This window comes from Bos indicus, chromosome 29 (genome assembly GCF_029378745.1).
Source record: "Bos indicus isolate NIAB-ARS_2022 breed Sahiwal x Tharparkar chromosome 29, NIAB-ARS_B.indTharparkar_mat_pri_1.0, whole genome shotgun sequence".
In the NCBI taxonomy this organism is placed as follows: Eukaryota; Metazoa; Chordata; class Mammalia; order Artiodactyla; family Bovidae; genus Bos; species Bos indicus.
Genome location: NC_091788.1, coordinates 7,465,343 through 7,490,400, shown reverse-complemented (window position 1 = coordinate 7,490,400; position 25,058 = coordinate 7,465,343). Strand labels below are relative to the sequence as shown.

The following is a 25,058-nucleotide window of genomic DNA, read 5'->3' as shown; positions in this document are numbered from 1 at the left end:
AAAATATCTTGCTCTTGTGAGAACTTGTATAACATTTGTGAAGGGACTACCAGTGTCTGGTGCATAGTAATTACACTAATGGAAGCAACTGTTATTAGTTTTATTTGTTTTAGAACGTCTCTGAATATGTTAGAACGTTAATTTGAAGTTGATGTTGGGGAGGAATGAAGACAAGACTATTTCACCCATCCTCATCTATTGCTCAGCAACCAGCTGGCCTCTGCTATGCTGCAAAGCTGGATTCTTTCTCTTCTATGGACTCTGAAGTTTTTCTTTATGCCTGTTTTGATATGGTCTGTTTTGTCTGATATGAGTATTGGGACCCTTGCTTTTTTGTCATTCCCATTTGTATGAAATATTTTTTCTAACCTCTTACTTTCAATCTGTTTGTGTGCTTTGCCCCAAAGTGGGTCTCTTGTAGGCCACATATTGTAGGCTTTTCTTTTTTAAACAATCTGCTGCTCTATGTCTTTTGATTGGAGCATTTTATGGACTCTGAATTTTGTATGTGTCTAGCCATTTCTGAACATTTATTATTATTTAGTTTCTATTATTCTTAATTCTGTTTGCACTGGCATAGGTTACTGTATATGATATTAAATGAGGAGTTAATCTGATAAATAATTATTCTATGGGGGAAGAGTTCCACATTGCTTTGCAGTGATCTGTTTTTCTGACTCTGTTCCTCAATGGACAGTGGGTTTTCAGAAACATTAGTCTTGGTCATCCATTCACCCTGGGTCTTGTCAGTGCTTGGATCATAGTAGACGCTTAATAATGAGCATTACATGGAGGAAGAAGTAATTGAATGAATGAAAGGCAAAAGAATCCTAGTACAGATATCATGTTTTGGGGTTACTTTCAAATCTGAGTTCCTTATTCATTTAATAATGACTCTTATGACATCACTGTTACTGGGTTCTCCAAGGAATTATTAAATATTTATACCCACTAAAATTAGATGCTGCATCTACTAGGTGAAAATCAGTTAATCAACTGATTGGGGATTGATCTTTCTTTCACATAATTGATATCATGACATAGCAACAGTAAAAATCGCCCCTTACCACCCTCCTTCCCTCAAGCACTGAATGGGGGCTTTAGATCTATTTCATTTGTTGAAGGAGGGCCCTTTCTCAGAGACTAGGAGACTCAGAGTGGCTGTGCCTCTCCATCACGGAGTCTAACGTGAGCACATCGGAATGCAGATTTAAGAAGCACAGAGGTGGAGTCCCCCTGCTGAGATGGGCAGTGATGACATTCATCGTTGAGGTTCTAGCCATTCCTGGGGGTGGATCATCTCTGTATGAACTCCCACGTTCCAGGGTTTAGAGAATTCCCGTTTCTTAGAGCATCTCCCTGTTCAGGACTCTCTTTCACTCCTCCTGCAATCAGGAAGACTACTCTGAAACACAGACTGTCCACTGTGAAAGCATGAACAAATGACAAATTACGCTACAGTCAGACAGAAAAAGAAAGTTCCCCCAAGGGAAAACAATGACATAGTGTTCCAGGAAGCTAGACTGTTATGGATACCTACAGTGTTCCGATTCCTTTCCAAGTGTGGAGGAGGAGGGAGAGGGGAGGGGTGTCTCCAGGCCCTGCCAGCGCTGCTGATAAGGTCACGCTGTTCTGCTGGGCTGTGACTGCATGCCTTGTACAGCTGCTCCTCCTTCCTGCTAAGCAGTGTGGCTCACAAGGACCTCCCCAGGCGTAAATTCATAGGATCCAGTCCACTCCGTAGTTGCATCATAGACACCGTGGGCAGTGAGATGCAGGCTGACGTTCCTGGTTTTCTGTGGTGGCTTGAGCTTCCCTTAGCCCCTCCCTGGGACTGGTTGGACTTGATGGCCACAGAACCACCCCCGATGTTTGCAGAGTAAATATGATGCATGCCTGTGAGTCTGCGAAGTGACTGGGGGACGGAGTGAGAGTGGATAAGAAAGAGGGCCTTATCAGCAGGTACGAAAAGTACCCACCAAAGTCTCCTGTAGGTATTCGGTTTCCAGCCCTTCCATTCTATTTCTGAGCAAGCAACTTGAGATTAACTATTCTAACCCCTTATTTAGAAATAGTTTACACTGCAGTGGTCTCCCCTCTGATATCTTAATATCTTTCTCTTAATATTCATGTTAAGCTTATTTCTTCTGGATAAATATATTTGTGTGTGTATTGATATGAACAACTATAAGGACTCCTCCCATACACTTTCTCTCTCTTTGTCAGTTTTTACTTGATGCTAAAGAAATTAGAAGAAAAAGTAGGAAGGGAAGGTCATTTGCTGCTTCTTAACTGTTGTTATATGTGGGGCTGAGGTGTTTGCGCCAACAGAACTGTCTTTGGTGCAGCGTACACTGTTCCCATCTGCCTGCCAGGACATATCAGTGTAATAAGCCTCGCCATTACTGTGGCTGTATACAAACAAATGCTAAATGATGTCTTCCTATTGTAGGGAAACAGACCATTCCAGTGTAGACATACTGCATGGCTACCCTTGTAGATCTGGACTTGAACCAAGGAAGCTGGCGTCCCCATACTCACGCTCTGTCTTCTCACCTGTTTTCAGTCAAGGCAGCCTTAAACAAATCTAGTTGCTAGGCTGATCAGACGTGAGAGTTCCAGGCACTGACCAAACACTCTCAAGAATACTGCGTGACAGAACTGAAACCTGATGTTTGCCATGAATAGTCCACGTCATCTCCTACACAAATGGATTATTTCAAAATACAGGTTTATGGACTGACTACATCAGAATGACCTTGGAAACTTGTTGCAGTACAGATTCCTGGGTTTTGCCTCAGTATATATATATATTAAACTTTTTATTTTGTATTGCGGTAAAGTCGATTAACAACGTGGTGATAGTTTAAGGTAAACAGTGAAGGGACTCAGCCATACATATACATGAATCCACTTGCCCCCAAACTCCCCTCCCATCCTGCCACATAACATGGAGCAGAGTTCCATGTGCTATATGCACTAGATCCGTGTTATCCGGTTTTGCCTTAGTATATTTGATAGGCAATCAGGTTTGCTAGGTTTGGGAAGTCCAGAGACAGTGCTTCAAATCAGAAGTCACTTTGGCCAGAGCCCCTGTTCTCATCTGGTGCAGTCTTTTCACCTTGTCCTGCCGACCCTGACACTGTTTGAATGATTTTCAAGTACAGGAACTATGCCACTTTCTCAGATCTGCACGGAAGGACACTAGGAGCCCCAGTAGCAGTCTGTTGAGTGACCCCCACAAAATGATGCATTGGTGGTTATCTTCCAGATACACTGGGATCTGAAGATGGCCCTATAAGGGGGCGTAAGGCCATCAGATATACCCGTGTGCGCACGTACGTGCCTACACGTACGCATGCTCTCACTGTCTTGTGTCTGGGAGCAGTGGATGAAGTCAGTCAAGCTCTTGACCAGGCTGCGAGGAACAATGGCTCAGGCTATACACCGCACAGGTCAGGACACCATTTTCACAGACTGCAATGTGAATGGCCTTCCAAAAGTTGTGCGGTGTCCTTGTAGAAACTTAGGCATTATTTTGGAAACCAAAAGAAACCCACTGCTGTGGAATCGAACAGTGTTGGGGAGTGAAAGTTCAGTGGGACTGGATTCTCTCGTTGCTCTGCAGCAGGATCGCAGCCTCTGCTCTCAGCACCTGCACACACGTGTGTGCACACTGCACTCTGCACCTTTCCTTTAACCCAGGCTGATTTGCGAGAGCTTCCCTTCCACACCTGTGTACGACAGATGGACTGGGAAATGCCATAGCAAATTAGAGGTGGGCAGTTAGTTCATGGTGATCAGTTTCCCAACTCAGGGCCCCTCCAGCCTCCTGGAACCATTTAATGCCAGCCTTGACAGTCTTTATCTCCAGAGCCCTCTCCTTTGAAACCCAGTCCCATGCAATAAAGCACGATTATTTCATGCAACACAGCTCAGTCGATGCTCATAGTTCCAAGTATTCCCGTTTCCTGGACACAGCTCGATTGGGAAGGCCTGGTGGGAAGGAACATGCACAGCGCAGCGACATGGGGTGTTCACCACCAAACACAGAGGAGGAAGGGAGCTGCAAAGCTGCAGTAGCTAGAGGAGGACTAGCTTTCCTGCTGTCAGTTCACAAAAAGCCTCTGGCCTCTGCGGTTTGCTTGTTTGGCCTGGCATTTGCCTTTGGCTGTGAGATGACTTTTCATTCAATGTAAGTCAGATTAATTCCCAGGCTTGTGAGATCAGGGCTGGCTCTTTCCCTCCATTGCCGTCCTTCCCTCAAAACCAGTCCTAGGGTTTTGCCGTTTAATTTTTGTCAAGTGACTGGATAGTTTTGAGTTTCCTCCCATCTCTTCCACTTTGCAAACTCCACAGAAGCGTTTGACCAGTAAGTTAAGATCCACAGGGACACTGACTGTGAGCTAAGGCTTCAGACATGCAAAGCGCACAGCCCTGGGGAACAGCAGCATCTGGGACAGGAGGCTCCCATCACTTCTCGTGAGGATGGTGTGGGTTTTGCAAATCAAACACACAAAGAAACCCAGCGGTGGCCCAGGTTGGACACACTGCCTGGGAGGCAGGGTTGAGTGAGGGCCTGGACCAGGGAGCCACCTGTGCCTACAGCTTGCAGACACTTAGTTCACACCACCTCAGGCCACTCACGTTTTGCTTACCTGCTCATGGTTGCTCTCCCACCATTCCCCATACTCCCTTTGGGGGTGAAACACTCTATTTCCGACTTGTGCTGGGCCAGTCTCCTGTCTTTGTACCTGGTGAGCGTGAACAAGGACAGGAGCAAACAGAAAGATGTGATTGTGGGCTTCACTGGCCGGGCCGAGGGAGAGCTGGGCTCTCGAGGGTGGCCCCGCGGCTGAACGGGCCCCTGCTTTCACTGCGTGGCTGACCGGTGACGCTGTAGATACTTGTGATGGTATGTGGATCACGCTGTGGGACAATTTTGTTACTTCTTGATTGAACCACGTGTGGTCTACCCTTTTAAGTTGCCTGTTGATCATATTTGATAATCTTTCGTACAAGGAACATAATTCATAGCATCTAAGGAAAAGATAGAGAAGGCAATGGCACCCCACTGCAGTACTCTTGCCTGGAAAATCCCATGGATGGAGGAGCCTGGTAGGCTGCAGTCCATGGGGTCGTAAAGAGTCGGACACGACTGAGCGACTTCACTTTCCCTTTTCACTTTCATGCATTGGAGAAGGAAATGGCAACCCACTCCAGTATTCTTGCCTGGAGAATCCCAGGGAAGGGGGAGCCTGGTGGGCTGCCGTCTATGGGGTCGCACAGAGTCGGACACGACTGAAGCAACTTAGCAGCAGCAGCAAGGAAAAGATGAATGTCAGTAAATTAGAATTTATTTAATGTTTACCATGTGTCAGCCATGATGCTGGCATTTGACCTAAATGCAGTCCTGGCAACAACTCGTGGCAGAGCCTCTGTTTTTATTATATCTGTTTTACCGAAGCAGAAACCTGAGATTATAAGGACTGAGCAGACTGATCAAGGATTTGAACACAGGAAGCTAAATTTAGAACCTACACTTTAGCTATGATAATGTGTTGTCTCCTAGTTTAAAAAGTATCAATAATGAAGCTTCACTGAATAGTACTATGTCTGTGTGTTATATTGGAAACTGGTGATGCTAAAAGAGAAAAGAGATGTTCCTTCAGTGTAGGAGGTTTATATAACCGTTAAACTGATGTGTAACAGTCAGCACTGAGCTGCCTGGATTGTGGAGGGTGGCTCAAACAGCTTTTACCTGAGTTTGCAATTCAGCACTCCTGGAAGATACTAGAAGTTTCAACTAAAATATGGCACTTCCAACATGTGTCAGCTACGTGGTGCATCAAGATGAGCCCTTGTATTTGTATGCCAGTTTTCAGAGCCTACATGCTTTCACAGAAATAATCTCTTTTTTATTCATCAGTTTAAGTCTGCGGGGGAAGCACTGTGATCCCCATTGGCCAAATGAGGAAACAGACTTACTTAACTAACTTGACCGGAATCACAAGCCTACCTAGCAGGGCGGAATCGTCCGTGGAGCTTGTAAGCATCCAAGACTCTTAAGATTTATTGTGTTTATTACGTTTCCCTCCTAAATCAGGAGCCTGATCTGGTGCCACGTCATCCAGGTTCCTGACATTCAGCAGGTCGTGATAGAGTGTCTTACTTTCAGAAGACTTGTTTGCCCTCAATATAGTCACTTTTTAGAAAAGTTTCTTTTCCTTCTGTTTCAATATTAATATTAAATAAAACAAAAAGCAATAAAATTATAATCATTATTTGTCCTGGGATAAAGGCCTTCCTCATAACTTTGTTTTCTTCTAAGATGTTAAAAAGTATTTAGCATCTGAATGAAAGTGAAATGGCTTTTTAAGTGAAGCAAAATGGATTAGCGTCTTCGGTAGATGTTAGCTGAGCATCTGTTAAATTCTAGGCATTGGGCTTTGTCCTGGGGATAGAGAGATAATAACCCACAGGCGTTACCTCATAGAGCTCACCGTCTCTTGGGAGAAGGAAGGCGAGAAGGCAGTATGTACTCAGTAACTTTAGGTCTAGGCCATAAAGAAGAGAGGAAAAGAACTTAAAGACCAGATTGAGCAGTCTTGACTGCACCAAAGAAAACACCTCAGAAGAGGATCCCTTGTGAAGTACCAGTCGTCACATTGCAGTAGAAAACATGTTGTATTTATTTGTGAACTTAGTCACACTGCCAGGGCATGGCTTTAGAGATTAAGAGAATGTTAATAGAACAATAGAATTATTCACAGTTCCTTACAAAGGGGTCCTTGAATTATTCTTTAATATCTTCTGTTAGGCTAATTTCCAGTTAATTTAAATATTTTAATAGATAATTTAGGACATCTACACTTCCAGTTCAAAAACTTCTGTCTCTGTTTGTCTGTCTTGCTTATGTACACACACACACACACACACACACACACACACACACACACTGCCAAGTGCCCCTGCTTATGAAACAGATCCTAAACATTCTATTCTCTCATAACCCATTCTGTTTTGGTAAAAAATTTTATAAAGAAATACAAGTCCCAACTTAATTCTAGTAAAGCAAGAGATACATTAGATTTATTTGGAACTTCCAAATAGTTCTTGTTTTCAGAGTAAGGTGAATTTACAGACTGTCACTTACAGACTGGGAAGCTCATCTTTGCTATCAGATGGGAGCCTCCCTCTTCCTGTCTGTAACTATAATTACAGCGTAAGTATGTTTACCAGATGCCTAAATAGACCACATTTTCATTCATTCACTTATGCATTATTCCATTCAACAATAATGTACACTTTAAAGTAGCTAATAATGCTTTTATAGTCTCTGCTGCAGCTGCATAATTCTTTCTCTTTGAGCTTATTTAAAAAATAAAAAACATCAACTAAAAATAGTTGAAGCTCTTCAGAATGTATAATTAATACAATGTCAGTGAAATTTATTTCTCTTCTGTAATAAGTTCATATATCTTTTAGGCACCTACTAAAACCTAGGCACACACGCACATATCCACATGTATCCACACACATGCACATACTTGTGAGGACTGTTTTAAGTGTTTTACAAATATTGACTCACTTTTCAAATTGCTTTGTAATTATTTTCAAGGTCACAATAAAAATAATAACTATATATACATGTAAATACCTTAATCACTTTGTTATACGCAAGAGACTTACACACGTTGTAAATCAACTATACTTCCATGTTCAAAAGTCCTAAAAAAGAAATAATGACAACAGAATATTGAGTGTACCAGGTTCTTTTTGCTATATTATCCTCAGTTCTTAAAACTACCCTAAAGCGTGGGTGCTATTATCATCCTAAAGAGGCAGGCCTTGAGGATGAACATGAGTAAACCCAGGCTCACGTGGTTTATGCATGGGGAACTCAGGATGAGAATTTGTGCCTCTGATTCCTAAGCTCATCTTATTTCCATTCAACTTCCATATAAGTGACAATGTCAATAATTTTAGAAACAAGACTACGACTTATTATGGACTGTGAAGAAAGCTGAGCGCCAAAGAATTGATGCTTTTGAACGGTGGTGTTGGAGAAGACTCTTGAGAGTCCCTTGGCCTGCAAGAAGATCCAACCAGTCCATTCTAAAAGAGATCAGGCCTGGGTGTTCATTAGAAGGACTGATGCTGAAGCTGAAACTCCAATACTTTGGCCACCTCCTGCGAAGAGTTGACTCATTGGAAAAGACTCTGATGCTGGGAGGGATTGGGGGCAGGAGGAAAAGGGGACGACAGAGGATGAGATGGCTGGATGGCATACCGACTCGATGCACATGAGTTTGAGTGAACTCTGGGAGTTGGTGATGGACAGGGAGGCCTGGCGTGCTGCGGTTCATGGGGTCGCAAAGAGTCAGACACGACTGAGCGACTGAACTGAACTGATGACTTATTAACTTTAAATCGTGTTCTCTGGTTTGGGTTTAATTTACAGCATTCCTATTTACTGAATACTCTGTGCAAGGCACTGTGATAAGGAGCATGTGGGTAACTCACCGATACATTCACAATCTGGAGTGGGATGATGAACTGTAAACAGATAATTTTTAAAGAAAGTGAGAAGTTTTATTGTAGAAACATTCAAGAAGGACTCTTAACCCATACTAGGAGGGCTGGAAAAACTTTAGCAAGATATGATCCTATGGTAAATCGTCAAAGATGAGAAGGAATACAGTATGAAGAGACTGGTAAGCAGGCAGAAAAAAAAAATCAAGCACAAACACGTGAGAGTCTTAGCAGCATGGTGTAGACAGGGAAACAGTGCTTCTCCCCCTCGGCCTCCCCAACCCTACCGCCGACTGTGATGGTAGTTTAACTGCCAAGACCTGTCCAATTCTTTGTGACCCTCTGGACTGCACCCCGCCAGGCTCCTCTGTCCATGGGATTTCCCAAGCAAGAATCTTGGAGTGGATTGCCATCTCCTTCTCTGGGGATGTTCCCAATCCAGGGATCTAACCTGTGCTGGCAGGCAGATTCTTTACCACTGAGCCAATCAAGTGTAAAATAAGACAAAGTAAAATACAGGTGTAGATGGAGCAGGATATAAAACATAGCTTATGGATGAATTTATACTGTATGTTGTAAGATTCCACTGTGAGATCTTAAGGCTAAAGAAAAAAACGTAGAGTTGACATTTAGATAAAATACTGTGGACTTGAGTATAGACTTGAGATAGACTACTTAAAATAGACTCATTTGACTGCAATAGTCATGAGATGAGATAATTCCTTGGGGTAGTGATGATATGGAGAAATAGTAGATAACAGTTTCAAGAATATATGGGAAGTAAAATGAGTAGGATTATTGACGAATTTGGGCTTCCCTTGTGGCTCAGCTGGTAAAGAATTCACCTGCAATGCAGGAGACCTGTGTTCAATCCCTGGGTTGGGAAGATCCCTTAGAGAAGGGAAAGGCTACCCACTCCAGTATTCTGGCCTGAAGAATTCCGTGGACTGTATAGTCCATGGGGTCGCAAAGAGTTGGACACGACTGAGCGACTTTCACTTTTCATTGATAAAGAGAGAAGTGTAGAATGCTACCTCAGTTACTGCCTTGCGTGGTGCACTTAACTAAGTTAAGAAAATATAGGAGAAGGTATATATTTGGAGGCAGAAATAAAAAGCTTCATTGTGGAATATGAGCTGGTGGACCATACAATTGGACACATTTAGTAAGCACGTGGATTTAAGAATCCAGAAGTTAGGGGATTCTTACGTACTTGGGAGCCGTCAGCATACAGATGATTGCAAATACCATGAGGATGGTTGAAAGTACCCACAGAAAGCAGATAAACTATGGGATGGTTGAGGGAAGGGAATTACATATTCAGTCTACCTGTTCAAAAACTTCTATAACACTGTTTATGTAAGCATTCCTGATAAACACTTTTTGAGTGCCTACTATATGTTAGATGCTGAATTCAGGGTTCTTCAATCTGCAATATTTTTTTTTCTTCATACTCTTCAGGCTTGTAGATCTGTGCTACAGATCTCAGTATAGCTTTGACACTGGTTTCTATGCCATAACTCTGGTATGAAAAACTGTCATAATAGTTTTTAAATATTTAAGAATGAATTGTTCTGAAATTAGCTTTAGTTACCTTCTGTAAAGATTTTTTATTTTTGTTCCTTTTGTATCTCCTTTGTTCAGAAAGCTCTAGTTCCTCTTTACTTAGTTCTACAAGAGACCGTGTTTATCTGGTGACAAAATTAAAAAATTAAAAATAAATAAATAAAATTAAAAAATACAGGGGTGGATAATAAATGTAATTTGCCCATAATGATTTGAATAAAAATTCCATTTCTTTATTTCCTTTCCTCTGTTTCTATCAGTGTCTACTAGACATTGGAAATTTTTAGAAATCTACTAGACATATTGAAATTTCTATACAGGCTATGTGGTTTAAACTGGGTAAATGAATGCAGAATGAGATGAAAGATTAGAATAAAATGAATATATTCAAACAAAAGTGTGTATGTTAGGTGAAATAGCAGATATTGTGGAGATGATGCCTAAAGCTAGAAGGAAAAGAGAATTTGATATTAGAAATAACTATTACTTATGAGAGGGAGATTCGGGTAGTACATTTATCAGAAGTAGAGTGACTAAAATGATGCTTCTAATTGTATTAGAAGCTAATCATTACAACTGAGAAATGAGCCTATGATGATAGTTTGCCCTTTGTTGCTGTTTTGTTGCTAAAAAGTCATGCCTGACTCTTTGTGACCCCAGGCCCTTGTCCTTGGGATTCTCCAGGCAGGAACACTGGAGTGGGTTGCCATTTCCTTCTCCAGGGGATCTTCCCGACCCAGGATTGAAAGATGGCAGATGGATTCTTTACCACTGAGTCACCTGGGAAGCCCTAGTTTGCCCTTTATATAGCCATTGAAGTAACTCAGAATGGTAGCAGAGCTTGGAGTAGACAGAAATTCTTTACCCAGTAGATGGTACTTTTAAACAAAGTTGAAGGATGGATGGATAACTAGATGTCAGGAGCCTCAAAGAAGGTGGTTTTTCACTTTTGCGTTTCTACATGACGTGTGGAATGTGTCTGGAGGCAGTATGGAGTTGCTAACTCCCAGCCGTGTGCGTTGAGGAATATGTGATGCTGAAGGATAAGTAATGTTCTATGAAAGGCCTGTAGAGGGAAGCATGTCCTTAGATCCACCTTCATCTTCAGCCTCTTCACCAAACACACCATTTACTGTATTTCTTTAACTCTCAAACCACACTAGGTATCATTCAGTTTAGTGAAATCCACAGGGACATAGTTTATCTGATGTGCAGAAACCACAGTACACATATTTTACTTTATTCTGCTGCTGCTGCTGCTAAGTCGCTTCAGTCGTGTCCGACTCTGTGCGACCCCATAGACGACAGCTCACGAGGCTCCCTGTCCCTGGGATTCTCCAGGCAAGAACACTGCCTAGTGGCTTACTCTACTTTCTTCAACTTAAATCTGAATTTTGCAATAAATAGATGATTATTTGAGCCACAGTCAGCTCTAGGCCTTAATGCTGAGTGGTTTGTTTTTGAGATTGCACCCAAGTACTGCATTTCAGACTCTTGTTGACTATGAGGCTATTCTATTTCTTCTTCTAAGGGCTTGCCCACAGTAGTAGATATAATGGCCATCTGAATTAAATTAAATTTCCCCATTCCCATCCATTTTATTTCACTGATTTCTAAAATGTCCATGTTCACTCTTGCCATCTCCTATTCGACCACTTGCATTTAACCACTCCCTTAATAATAATTTCCAAATGTCTTTAATCCAAAGAAAAGACTTAAAGCTTATTTCCCTGTCTTATACACACCTGAAAAACAGGAAGTGCATGTTTTAGGGATAAACTGTTTAACCATCCCTTGGTCTATTTATGTATAGGATTGCTTTTTGAAGCACATACCTTATTTTAAATGATGCACAAACTGAAGGCATTAATAAAATTAAAAAGTCAGTGAAAGGATCATGGAAAATGTTGGAAATTTCATGTATGTTTTCTGTGTAAATTCCATATGAAATGGACATCAGTGGAGCAGGAGAGGAGTACTGCACAGTTAGTGTGTAGGAGAGTGTTCTTTAAGGAAATCTCTCATTTAAATGATCATAAATGCATCCCATTTACAAAGTAAATTTAAATCTTATTTTTCTTCATCTATTTTCTCTTATTCAGAATAGACATATGTATGAGCTGTGCAAAATGATATAAGAGAAAAGAGTCTTTTTGGCCAATAAAGTACAGAAAAAATAAGAATTATTAAAGTTATTATAAAACAAATCACTTTGAATGTCAGAAAACCCAAGAAAGATTTTCACACCAAAATTGCTGTCAAGAAGGCAGAGTTTTGAGGCTAAGACTAAGAATAAATCTGGAAAACTGGAGAATTAAATGATCAGAGTGAGTAAAACTTGTGAATGAGTATGTGGATGAATAAATGAATAAAATGGAAAGGTAACTTGAGGGGTTATCAGATCTTCAAAGGGCTTTGTTGTTGTTTATTTTGCTTGTTTTTTTTTTTTTTTTTCAATAAATGGAAACTGAAGCAACTTTGTAGACTTATGTTAAGAGACCAAGGAAAAGAGAACAAATGAAAGATGTTTGGGGAAAGAGAAAAACTAATATAGTGTTTTGAGATAATTACAGAAAAAAAGGAGGAAAGAACACACAGTTTTCACTTATAATTCATCATTAACCAGTTGGCATATACCGCAGGCTTCATTTTCAAAACATACCCAGAACCTGGCCATTTTTAACCACCTCCTCTATTTATTACTCTGGTCCAAGCCACCATCACTTTTATTATGAAAATTACAATAGCTTCCCGAACTGGTCCTGCTTCTGTCCTTACTAATCCCTTCCTCTTACTCAACCCAAGCCAACCCAACCCAATCTCTACACAGCAACCAGCACAATCCTTTGAAAACAAAATTATTTTTATAATACTTCTCTGTTGAAAGCTCTCAACTAGTTACCCATCTCCCTGAGTAAAATCTAAATTTATTATAATGGTTTACAAAATTCTATACAGTCTTCTCCATCCTCTATTATCTCTCTGATCCCATAACTTACTCTTTTCTCCCTTCTTGCTCACTTTCTTCTCCTTGAAGACCCTGGGCATCCTCCCACTGAAGTGCCTTTGCTATGGCCATTTCCTCTGCTTTCAGGGCTTTTCTCCCAAATATCCTGAGAGAGGATCTCCCTTAAATCTTTTCTCAAATGTTACTGTTGCAATATAGCCTGCCATGACTACTCAGTTTAAAAAATGCAACTGTGACCTCACTCTTCCTGCTCTTCCTACCATTTCCTGCTTTTCTCTTATCCATCGTAATTTATATTTTTACTTATTTGTTTTATTTACTGTCTGTTTTTTCCCAGCAGAATCTTCAAAAGCATGTGAACTCTGTGAAGTCATGGATCTTAGACTGTTTTCTTCACTGCCATCCTTCCAGCACTGTGACAGTACTGAGCTTATTGCAGGCGATTATGTTTGTTCGATGAATGCATGCGTACATGAACGAATGAATGAAAGGAGAATCATGTTAAGGGAAAATGTTCAGCTGGGGAGGAGGAAAGAGTAGCAAGTTCATAAGAAATGACATTAGGTCTCTCAGAGTTGGAGTGATGATAGGAGTAGAGTGGTTGAAACTGGAGGTTTGTGAAAGTTTGGGTGGAAAAGTGAAAGAGCAATGTTGGGCAGGAAGCTTATGGAGTAAGCAAGAATGTAGGGAGAATGATTGTCAGGTGAAACACAGAAGATTGTGTAAAAGATCCTCATTTTAAAAAATATTTTTGCCTCTCTTTCACATTATCCCATTCTTCACACCAAGCTGTTCCATTCTTGCATTCGAGTTAAACTGAGATGATAATGGTAACCAATGTTACTTGTCATTGTCAGCCAGTGATCATGAGAGGGGGTATTCTGGAGATTTCTAATGATTTTTTTAGTCTTATCAATAAGACACTGGAAAACATGGCCCCTTTTGCTGTGGATGGTTGTTTGGATGTTATATCTGACAATGTTACAATATGCTGTAAGGTGAGAGAAGTGAAGCCAACTTTCCAAAAAATGGCGGCATGGAAGATTAAATGAATGTAGGTCCTAGACAGTCTCTCTGAGGCACTGAATTAGCCTCTTGAACCTCAGAACTTTCTTTAGGTGAGGTTAGTTTCCTTATGATGTAAGTAACTGTGCATTATGTTTTAGATACTCTGATGCCAGCACCCTCCTACGGCTTACCTTGTTTCATTACTTTCTCTACCAAGGCTCAGTTCAAAATTTCTAAGGTTGTTTATGGCATTTGTTTATGTTAAGGTATTTATCAGGGAGTGTGTTTATATGTATTTATGAAAATCCTAAAGAAGCAAGTTACTACCAAATACTTTAGTCTTACCTAATCATTTGTTCAGTTCAGTTCAATTGTTCAGTCGTGTCTGACTCTTTGCAACCCCATGAATCGCAGCACGCCAGACCTCCCTGTCCATCACCAACTCCCAGAGTTTACTCAAACTCATGTCCATCGAGTCGGTGATGCCATCCAGCCATCTCATTCTCTGTCGTCCCCTTTTCCTCCTGTCTCCAATCCCTCCCAGCATCAGGGTCTTTTCCAATGAGTCAACTCTTTGCATGAGGTGGCCAAAGTATTGGAGTTTCAGCTTCAGCACCAGTCCTTCCAATGAACACCCAGGACTGATCTCCTTTAGGATGGACTGGTTGGACCTCCTTGCAGTCCCAGGGACTCTCAAGAGTCTTCTCCAACACCACAGTTCAAAAGCATCAATTCTTTGGCACTCAGCTTTCTTCACAGTCCAACTCTCACATCCATACATGACCACTGGAAAAACTTTAACATGACCACTGAAAAAGCCTTGACTAGACGGATCTTTGTTGGCAAAGTAATATCTCTGCTTTTTAATAGTCTTTTAAATAGTGTTCCTTTTTATACATATTGTTGTATATAAAAAGTATGAGAGTCTTCATAGTGTTATATTTGTATAGAAAACAGAAGTGGGAGATAGACTGAGTAAAAAGATGTATTGTGATCTCAGTAATCCAGATTTAGAAAATGCCTAAACAGTTGGCCCTTGTAACCATGGTACAAACACCACTGTTCACTTATCAGAAGCTATGCTAATTACATTTATAACCAGTACAGCATCATGATTTATAAGATTTCAGATCACCAAAATGTGTGTTTCATATATATTTGGTCTTCCTCCACTATTCCTGGCTCACAGCTCTAAAACCTCTTGGAATTTCCTAAGTACTAAGAGTGATAAATGTGTCTTCTGTGATGTTAATGAGGTGACTTTTGAAACTCAGCTAAGGATTGGGCTTGGTTGCCAGTGGATCCAACCATGTGATTAGAGGGTTAGAACTTCCAGTTCCACCCTTTTGACCTCCACGGAGGGGAAAGGGGCCAGAGATTGATTTCAGTTGCCCGTGGTTAGTGATTTAATCCATCAGGCCTATGTAATGAAGCCTCCATAAAAATCCAAAGGATGGGTGTGGAAACTTTGGTTTCTTGTAGAGATGCTGGGAGGGATTGGGGGCAGGAGGAGAAGGGGACGACAGAGGATGAGATGGCTGGATGGCATCACTGACTCGATGGACGTGAGTCTGAGTGAACTCCGGGAGTTGGTGATGGACAGGGAGGCCTGGGGTGCTGTGATTCATGGGGTCGCAAAAAGTTGGACACGACTGAGCGACTGAACTGAACTGAACTGAGAGATGATGGGAAATTCACTCTTCAGTTAACTCCTACTTCCAAAGGCCCCTAAGCTGGACTGGTCCATAGACAGGCCTGCTGACCTCAAACTCACCTTAAAACAATGCTCAGACAGGAAACTACACTACACTAGGAGGAGGAGGAGATGACATCAGAAGCAGACAGCTTGCCCAAGATGCTGATCTGACTTGTATGATCATTTATAATGTTTTCTTGATTCCTTGGACCTATGCCTATCAATCCCATGTTTTCTATCATGGACATGATTCTATGCTAGTTTAAAACTCAATCCAATCCACAGGTAATACCTGTACCTATTCTGGGTTACCTTGGTGAATTTCTCTTCTTTAGGGCTCTGATTGGATACCCCCTAGGAAATTTGTTTTAGATGAGTGTTCAGTCCTGTTCTATCTATTCATAATAATTCTAGATGGGATCCTCTCACCTGGCCAGTTAAAAAATACCTGCTTTGAGGCTGGCCATAGATTTAAGTTTTCTCTTAGGGTCATTTAAACTCAATCGGAGTGATGAGCTAAGTCTCAATAAAAAATTAACTTCTCATCTAGTAAAAGGAGAGAAAACTCCTACAATTATGGGGGGGATCTACATGTTTAACACCAGGGTATGGTCATTTAAGTTTAAAGGCTCCTCTATGTTGGGAATGGTTAAATCATACTAAAAATGATCAACCTGGTAATTTTGAGACAAGGCTGGGTGCTTAATGAACTATGCCTGTTATTACCCTTAGAGAGAGAGATTGGTATGGGACTCAATGGTTTTGTGGCACTAATTTATGGCCTTGACATCTACAGGGATGATACGAAGGTGTAGCCTGGGATTCCCATGAATTTAAGGTCATACATGTTAACAAATTATAGGTAACCCCAACCAATCTACCATTGCTATGATCCCAATGGGTCAAAGATGTGTATTCCACTGGTATGACCATTTAGCTGTGTGTGTGTGTGTGTGTGTGTGTGCCTTCAGTGGGGTTGGAGGATGTAATTGACCATATCTAAGCCTTGACAACTTTCATAAGCTTTAAATGATAGTAACTGGGCTATTAGCCTATTGAATTCTGAGATCTCTTTGATGAGAAAGGCAGTGCTACACAACGGCAAGACCCTTGACACCTTACAGCATCTCGGGGAGATATCTGCTGTAATTCAAACTGAATGCTGTATTTTTGTACCTGGTAAATCCTTTAATGTAACACATTTGAACCACATGAAAAATCAGATTTCTGCTCTAAGTGACCCATTCCCTAGTTTTGACAATCTTTAAAAAAAAAACTGGTGTGGGAGGCTCATTGCTAAAATATTTACTTTTAATTCCACTAATGTTATTAACTATTCCATTTGTAGTTTGCTTGTTTCACAAGATTATTATTTCTTGTATTACCAAGTATATGACTGAGCCTTCAACGAAAATGATGACTAGACTTGAAGCAGTTGATCAAATGTATAGTTCAATATGTGATCAATGATTGTAATAGTGTAACTCTAGAAGGCAATGGCACCCCACTTCAGTACTCTTGCCTGGAAAATCCCATGGATGGAGGAGCCTGGTAGGCTGCAGTCCATGGGGTCGTGAAGAGTCGGACACGACTGACTTCACTTTCACTTTTCACTTTCATGCATTGGAGAAGGAAATGGCAACCTACTCCAGTGTTCTTGCCTGGAGAATCCCAGGGACGGGGGAGCCTGGTGGGCTGCCATCTACGGGGTCACACAGAGTTGGACACGACTGAAGTGACTTAGCAGCAACAGCAGCAGCAGAGAAGGCAATGGCACCCCACTCCAGTACTCTTGCCTGGAAAATCCCCTGGACGGAGAAGCCTGGTGGGCTGTAGTCCATAGGGTCTCGAAGAGTCAGACACGACTGAGCGTCTTCACTTTCACTTTTCACTTTCATGCATTGGAGAAGGAAATGGCAACCCACTCCAGTGTTCTTGCCTGGAGAACCCCAGGGATGGGGGAGCCTTGTGGGCTTCTGTCTATGGGGTCGCACCGAGTCAGACACGACTGAAATGACTTAGCAGCAGAGATGATGGGAGAATGCAGAGCCTGGAGAGGGAATGGAATCTCAGTGTCTCTGACCACATACCTTGCTCTCTGAATCTTTTCTGTCTGGCTGTTCTGAGTTCTGTCCTTGTACAGTAAATTAGTGATCTAGTAAGTACAGTGTTTCTCTGAGTCCTGTGAGCCACTCTAGCAAATTTATCCAGCCGAGGAGGAGGTCATGTGAACCTCTGATTTATGGCCAGTCAGAGAGAAATACAGATAACAGCTTGGACTTGGGACTGGTCCTGACATCCAAAGAAGGGGTCGTGGGCACCTCCCGTCTGTCATTGGTTGGGGATAGCTGTGAGGGGGAGGGTAGACTTGTGGGACTGAACCCTTAGCCTGTGGGATCTGATGTTATCTTCAGGTAGGTAGGGTTAGAATTGAGTTGAATTGTCGGACATCCAGTTGGTGTTCAAAGAATTGCTTGTTTGTGTGGGGGGACCACCCGATACTTGGAACTGAGTCCAGAAACCCAAAATAACCAGTCACTAACTATGTATTCATTGTTGCGTTCTCAAACTGCTTTAACTAGTGGAACCACACAAGTCCAAGAACTTATAAATACTTAGATAAAGTTTTTGGTCACATGTTTGCAGAATTGGCATTGGCTAGCAGGTATTTTTCAAATATTTCCCTCAGTTACCTTTCAAGTCACTAGACTAGGAAAGTATCAACAAACAGAAAATGAAGAAAACGAAGCTTAGTGTTTCTGTGTGCTTATCCCTTACTTGGGCAGTTACACATTCATGTAAAAGAGCGCTTGGCTTTACCCAGTGATGATTTTGGAATTCTTTTCCAAGTGTGAAAGTTGCTCAGTCATGTCCAACTCTTTGCGGCCCCATGGAATAGTCCATGAATTCTCCAGGCCAGAATACTGGAACAGGTAGCCGTTCCTTCGCTAGGAGATCTTCCCAACCCAGGGATCGAACCCAGGTCTCCTGCATTGCAGGTGGATTCTTTACCAGCTGAGCCAGCAGGGAAGCCCTTTTCCAGGTACTGTCTTATTTGAGCCTGATTATAGTAAGTTTAGGAGCCAGTTTTATTTCTCTGTTCTTTCACTTTGCCTCCCTGGCTTTGGACGGGCTGTTTCTGCCTTCAGTTTTCAATTTTAACTTTGGTCCAGTCATCGTCCCCACTTTCCTGTCTACAACCTTTATAACAGCTCTGGGCACATTCAGCTCTCTTCCTATGTGGTCTCCTCAACCACCAGGCTTGTAGCCTCCAGGCAAAGTTTGGATCGATTCTACAGATATATGCTAGGAGATCTCTGTAGTGACCACCCGGAAACACAGTGTCTACTTCTATTTTATTTTGTAAAAATTACTTTATTTATTTTAAAATTTTTATTGGAGTGTAGTTGCTTGATAATGTCATGTTACATTCTGCTGTACAGCATAGCGAATCAGCTGTACATATACATGTATGCCCTCTTTTTTAGACTTTCTCACAGTTTCTAATTTTAAAATGAACGAGGCAGAGTGTAAAACGGCATTTTATTTTTCAGATTTATTGCCATGGTACCTTTAGGATCATCCTAATTTTGGATCCTGACAGTGATAAAGTAAGGAGAGAAACTATGATATACATTTGAATAGCATTTAAAATATTGCAGGAAGCTTCTCCTCTACCATCTAATTCTCTCAATAAACTAAAGTCATTATTATCCTTCAAATAAGAAATGTATGGCTCAGAAAGCTGCTCCAGTCTGGCCATGGCCCCATAAGTGGTAAGTCACAGAAATGGGGCTAGAAACCAGATGTCTTACCTCCAATCATGCTCCTTATTAACACCTCACTTTCTTCATTTTATGCTGGAAAAAATGCCCTTATCTAAATAATTTGATAACCCATTTGAGGGACCGAAAAGGTCACACATGAGAGCAACAGTGTGTATTCAGGAGAGGGAGGTTTTGAGCACAATATAAACTTATTTTTCCAAAGGTCAGATTCGACTCCATAGTGGCCAGGTGGCATAAATCACCCTCCAGGGCCCCAGCCATCCCTTTGACAGGAGTTTGCAGACCCAGGACTACGCAGAAGTCTCAAACCTGTGACAGAGGCTTCTCTGAGAAGAGCATCAGTGTTGCTGCATGGGACGCTGTGTGACCGCAGAGACAGACGGGGGAGTGGGGGATACTGGAGAGAGCTGAAGCAAAAGCCTGAGTCATCCTTTCAAATCGCATTGATCAAAGGAGAATTTTAGACGTGAGTGAATGAGAGTTCTTATGAGTGAATCTTCCCAGGGGAAGGGGAAGGCCAAACCTGGCTCATTATCACCAAGTAATACTGCAGAGTAATTCGCTACTTCAGTCTCATCCCTCTGCCCTCTGTGAGCTGCTACAGAAGTAAATACTTTGGAGTACTTTACTACGTGTTCCGGCAGATCTTGTGGTCTCCATCTGCAGAAAAGCAGCATTTGCTCAGACTTGAAATGTCAGCTTGATCCATTCAGGGATTTCAGATTAAAAACAAAAATTGAGCATGATTAATAGGCCCAGAAAAGAATGTCAGAATTGAATATGCGTTGCGAAAGTATTTGAGAAGCTGCCAGGGAGCATATGGCTCTATCCTCTATTAAATAAAAGGAAGTAGAAGTTGGCAGGTGGGGAAGCAATGCAAATAAGCACTTAAAATGTAAAGAATCAGCCATCTTAACCCAGTAATTCTATTCAGAGGAATTCATTCTAAAGAAATAACAGAATCTGGAAGGCTTCTTGCAAAGACTTCTCTCTTGAGTGATATAGAAAATGGCAAAAATGATACAAAAGAAGAACAAATAAACCACTGGAGAACAGTGTAATAAATTACAGCAATATTATGGAAATGCATTAAATTTTGTATTGGGTAAAGCCTTTCATTGAACTTCCAGAGAGTTCCCAAAGGATGTATTTTAATCGCACTTACGATGAGAACTTGTTTTCAGATATGAATCATCTTAAGTCATTGCCTTTCCATTGTGTACTTTCCCTTGATGTTGCTGTTTGTTTCACAATCGGTAGAAACTTGGGAACATACAGATTTTAAAACTAATTCTAATGTGCTTTACATGCTTACGCAACATCAAGAGGGAGGAGTTTGCAAGGAGCAAAATGTTGACCAGAAGGAGGGTCTCCTTAGGAGAACAGGGTCAGCCAGAAGAAACTCGCAGGAGTGTTAATTTAATATTGCTGGCTGCGATCTTCAGGGTGGGCTTCCCAAGTCGTGTTACTGGTAAAGAACCCACCTGCCAATGCAGGAGACATAAGAGACACAGGTTTAATCCCTGGGCCAGGAAGATCCCCTGCAGTAGGAAATGGCATCCCATTCCAGCATTCTTGCCTGGAAAATTCCATGGACAGAGGAGCCTAGTGGGCTACAGTCCATGGGGTCACAAAAAGTTAGACATGAATTAGTGACTGAGCACATCTTTGGGTTGAGAAATTTTTAGACTAAATTATTTATTCTTTCTAAAGATAGATGAGTAACTTTCAAGGAGGCATTTTTCCTAACATTTTTTGTGCATGGAAATTGGAAAAGCTTTGGAGTCAGACCAAGCTGGGTCATAATGACAGTGAGAGCCAATATTTACTGAGCACTAGGAATAGATCAGACACAGTCTATACCCAAATTTTTACTGATTTAATCATTGCAACAGCCCTTTGAACTAGATACATCTCTTATCTTTATTTTCCAAATGAGGAAGAACTAGAACACAAGGAGATTAAGTAACTTGCCCAGGGTTACTGGATTGGTTAACCATGATGCACATTATCACTTAAATGCTGGTTATAGACACCGATTGGGCCATTTGTTGGGCTCTTCTGTCTTTTCATTTTAAGTGGCTTAAGGTACTCAGGTAACTGTGCTGTGTTTCAAATCCTTTCACCTTTGTTCTGATCTACTGGCTTGAGCCACTGCCTCGTGCTTTTTTGACCATTACTACCCTAAAAGAGGGGCTTCCCAGGTGGCACTAGTGGTAAAGAACCCGCCTGCCAATGCAGGAGATAGAAGAGTCTCAGGTGCGATCCCTGGGTTGGAAAGATACCCTGGAGGAGGGGATGGCAACCCACTCCAGTATTCTGCTTGGAAAATCCCATGGACAGAGGACCCTGGCGGGCTACAGTCCGTCAGATGGCAAAGAGTTGGGCATGACTGAAGCAACTTAGCATACTCACATGAACCCTAGAAGGTTGGAAACCTGATCCCTTTTCAGCACTGATCTCAGTTGCAATTTGCCCTTAGCAACTTGGTTTTCTCTGTCTGGGGTCTGTAGGAGCCCACACCTCAGGGCGTCTCCGTGGAAGCAGATTGCTCTAAAGCTGATGAAGGATCAGGGCCCCTCACATACAGCAGTCCCTTGCAAGGCCCTGTTCCTACTTGTGTATTCACATTTTTCAAACTTTTTCTTAAATAGAGTTCCCCCTTCCCTGGAATTGCATGAACTCTAAGTCTCACAAATACAGTGGAAGTGAAAAATAGATTCAAGGGATTAGATCTGATAGAGTACATCATGCAAAATGCCAGGCTGGATGAAGCACAAGCTGGAATCAAGATTGCTGGGAGAAATATCAATTACCTCAGACACACAGATGACACTACCCTTATGGCAGAAAGTGAAGAGGAACTAAAGGGTTTCTTGATGAAAGTGAAAGAGGAGAGTGAAAAAGTTGGCTTAAAACTCAACATTCAGAAAAGTAAGATCATGGCATCTGGTCCCATAACTTCATGGCAAATAGGTGGGGAAACAATGAGAGACTTTATTTTGGGGGGAGACTCCAAATCACTACAGATGGTGACTGTAGCCATGAAATTAAAAGATGCTTGCTCCTTGGAAGAAAAGTTATGACCATTCTAGACAGCATATTAAAAAGCAGAGACATTACTTTACTGACAAAAGTCCGTCTAGTCAAAACTATGGGTTTTCCAGTAGTCATATATGGATGTGAGAGTTGTACCATAAAGAAAACTGAGCGCCATAGAATTGATGCTTTTGAACTATGGTGTTGGAAAAGACTCTTGAGAGTCCCTTGGACTGCAAGGAGATCCAGCCAGTCAATCCCAAAGGAAATCAGTCCTGAATATTCATTGGAAGGACTGATGCTGAAGCGAAAACTCCAGTACTTTGGCGACCTGATGTGAAGAACTGACTCATTTGAAAAGGCCCTGATGCTGGGAAAGATTGAAAGCAGGAGGGGAAGGAGAAAATAGCAGATGAGCTGGTTGGATGGCATCACCGACTTGATGGACATGAGTTTGAGCAAGCTCCGGGAGTTGGTGATGGACAAGGAGGCCTGGCGTGCTGCAGTCCATGGGGGCACAAAGAGTCAGACACGACTGAGCAACTGAACTGATACGTATTCCTGTAGCTGATTCACTTTGCTATACAGTAGAAATGCATACATTTTAACTAAAAAACAAACAAACACCTCCCTCTCACCGCTAAAAGACTGATGTTTTCTGAGTTATAATTTCTATATTTGTAAAATGGAAATGTTGGGGATCAGGTGAAATTCTTGTAAAATTCTTGATCTTAGTAGGTGCATATTAATATTACTCTATCTGTGATTCTAGTAACTTCTGTGTCCAGGCAGGTTTTCCCCAGACAATTCTGATACAGAATACTTTGTCTTGTTTTCTCCACATGTTCTCCTAATACTTATGAAACCATTGGCCCTTCTGCTGGGTATGACATGTATCATCTCCACTAAATCTTATGGTTTAATAAATCTTTGATTTTTAACACCATCCAGACCTAGTTCATGTGCTCCTGCACATTCTAAGTTAGGCAGCTGTGATTTAGGCTGGATTTGAAAATGAACTGGAGACAGATGATGGTCTATTGTATCTAAGCCTATCACCCCTGTTAATCTGTATTAGAACCCTATTCTCCTCCTTCATACCCTCATTTCAAGTTATAAATAGATATTAGTTTGCTTATTAGTCTATGATCTGTGTTTCTCATTAGCCTGTGAATTTCATGGAACCAAAGGCACATTTGTTCTTTTCACAGACACCTAGCATATGGCCAGGCATATAGCAGCAACTCAACAAATGCTTTTTTGCATGCAGGTAGCCATGAAGATGGTAAAGGCAAGAACATTTGCCAGAGGTGAGGCCCTGCGATTCATCCAAACGTGGCTCCCTCCGCACGGGCTCTCCCCTTCTGTTGTACACAGACGTTCACCAGTTCTTTGTATCTCAGCAGAGTTCTTCTGTTTGTATCCCCCCTTTCTTCCTCTAGTCCTCTTCCTTCACCTTGGTTGTTCCCATCTCACATCCGCACACAAAATGCCCTTCTTTTTTCTCTTCCTCTGGCTTCTATGGAGGAACACAAAGTGTTTCCAAATATTGCAAAAAAAAAAGAAAAAACAAAAACCTTAGGTCCCATTTCACTCAGGTTTAAAGATTACTTGGTTTTTGACAAGACCAAGATGAAGTAGTGTGGTCAAGGGAGGCTGGGGAGTTCCCAGCCCCTATAGGAACATGGGGATGAGGATGGGAGAGGCATGCTTACCATACAGTTACGGTGGCAGAGTGCGGACAGCACCTGCAGAGAGGGAGGTGGTCTCTCTGCAAATCCTTAGCTGGCTGAGGGCACTCTTACCTGAGCGTCAAGAGAACCATCTCTGCTCCATGTTACCGCACAAGATACTAATCACAGGCCAGGGACTGTCTGTCCATTTCCATTCTTCCTCCCATTGTTTTAATAGTATCATTTTAATAAAGGGAATTATGTTTCTTCTGGTTTTAGGATAATGTCTTATGGTTTACTATAATCACGTGTCATTACAATAGAAGTATTTACTAATTTTGCCCTTTCTAAACAGGTTTCGCATTATTCATTGCCTAATATCACAAAAACTCTAATTGAGATTGTTCTAATTTCATAATGGTAGATAAAGAAACATTACATAAAAACGATGCAATAAGGCCTCATCTGTAGAGTTTAGTCTCTTGTGTTTCTTAAGGACTTATGTACCAGATACTGAACGAGGAGTTGCATGGTGATCTAGAAATTCGGATAGAATGTAATAAAATAATTTATGCAATTATACAGCATTATTATACTACATGTATAACATATATACACATACTGCACATATATGCATACAAATACACATGTCTCTATAAAATCATATACAAATACACACGAATAGATAGATATACAATATTTCTCCAAATTTTTCTGAAGGCACTGGGCTTGTTTTCTTGAGACAGGCTATGAATGTATGTATGTAGATATGAGCGCCTGTGCTC

At 41.5% G+C, this 25,058-nt stretch overlaps 1 protein-coding gene across 5 annotated transcripts in view; it reads right to left on the bottom strand.

Moving 5' to 3' along the window:
* Positions 1 to 25,058, bottom strand: part of GRM5 (glutamate metabotropic receptor 5) — a 790,030-nt gene that overhangs the window by 17,747 nt on the left and 747,225 nt on the right. For 4 of the 5 annotated variants that reach the window (XM_070783144.1, XM_070783146.1, XM_070783145.1 and 1 more), the window contains one exon: positions 4,659 to 4,754. The exons of the other annotated variant lie outside the window; for it this stretch is intronic. In XM_070783144.1, the coding sequence (XP_070639245.1) occupies positions 4,659 to 4,754 (96 nt within the window). The remainder of the gene's footprint in view (positions 1 to 4,658; positions 4,755 to 25,058) is intronic. 5 annotated transcript variants of the gene reach the window in all.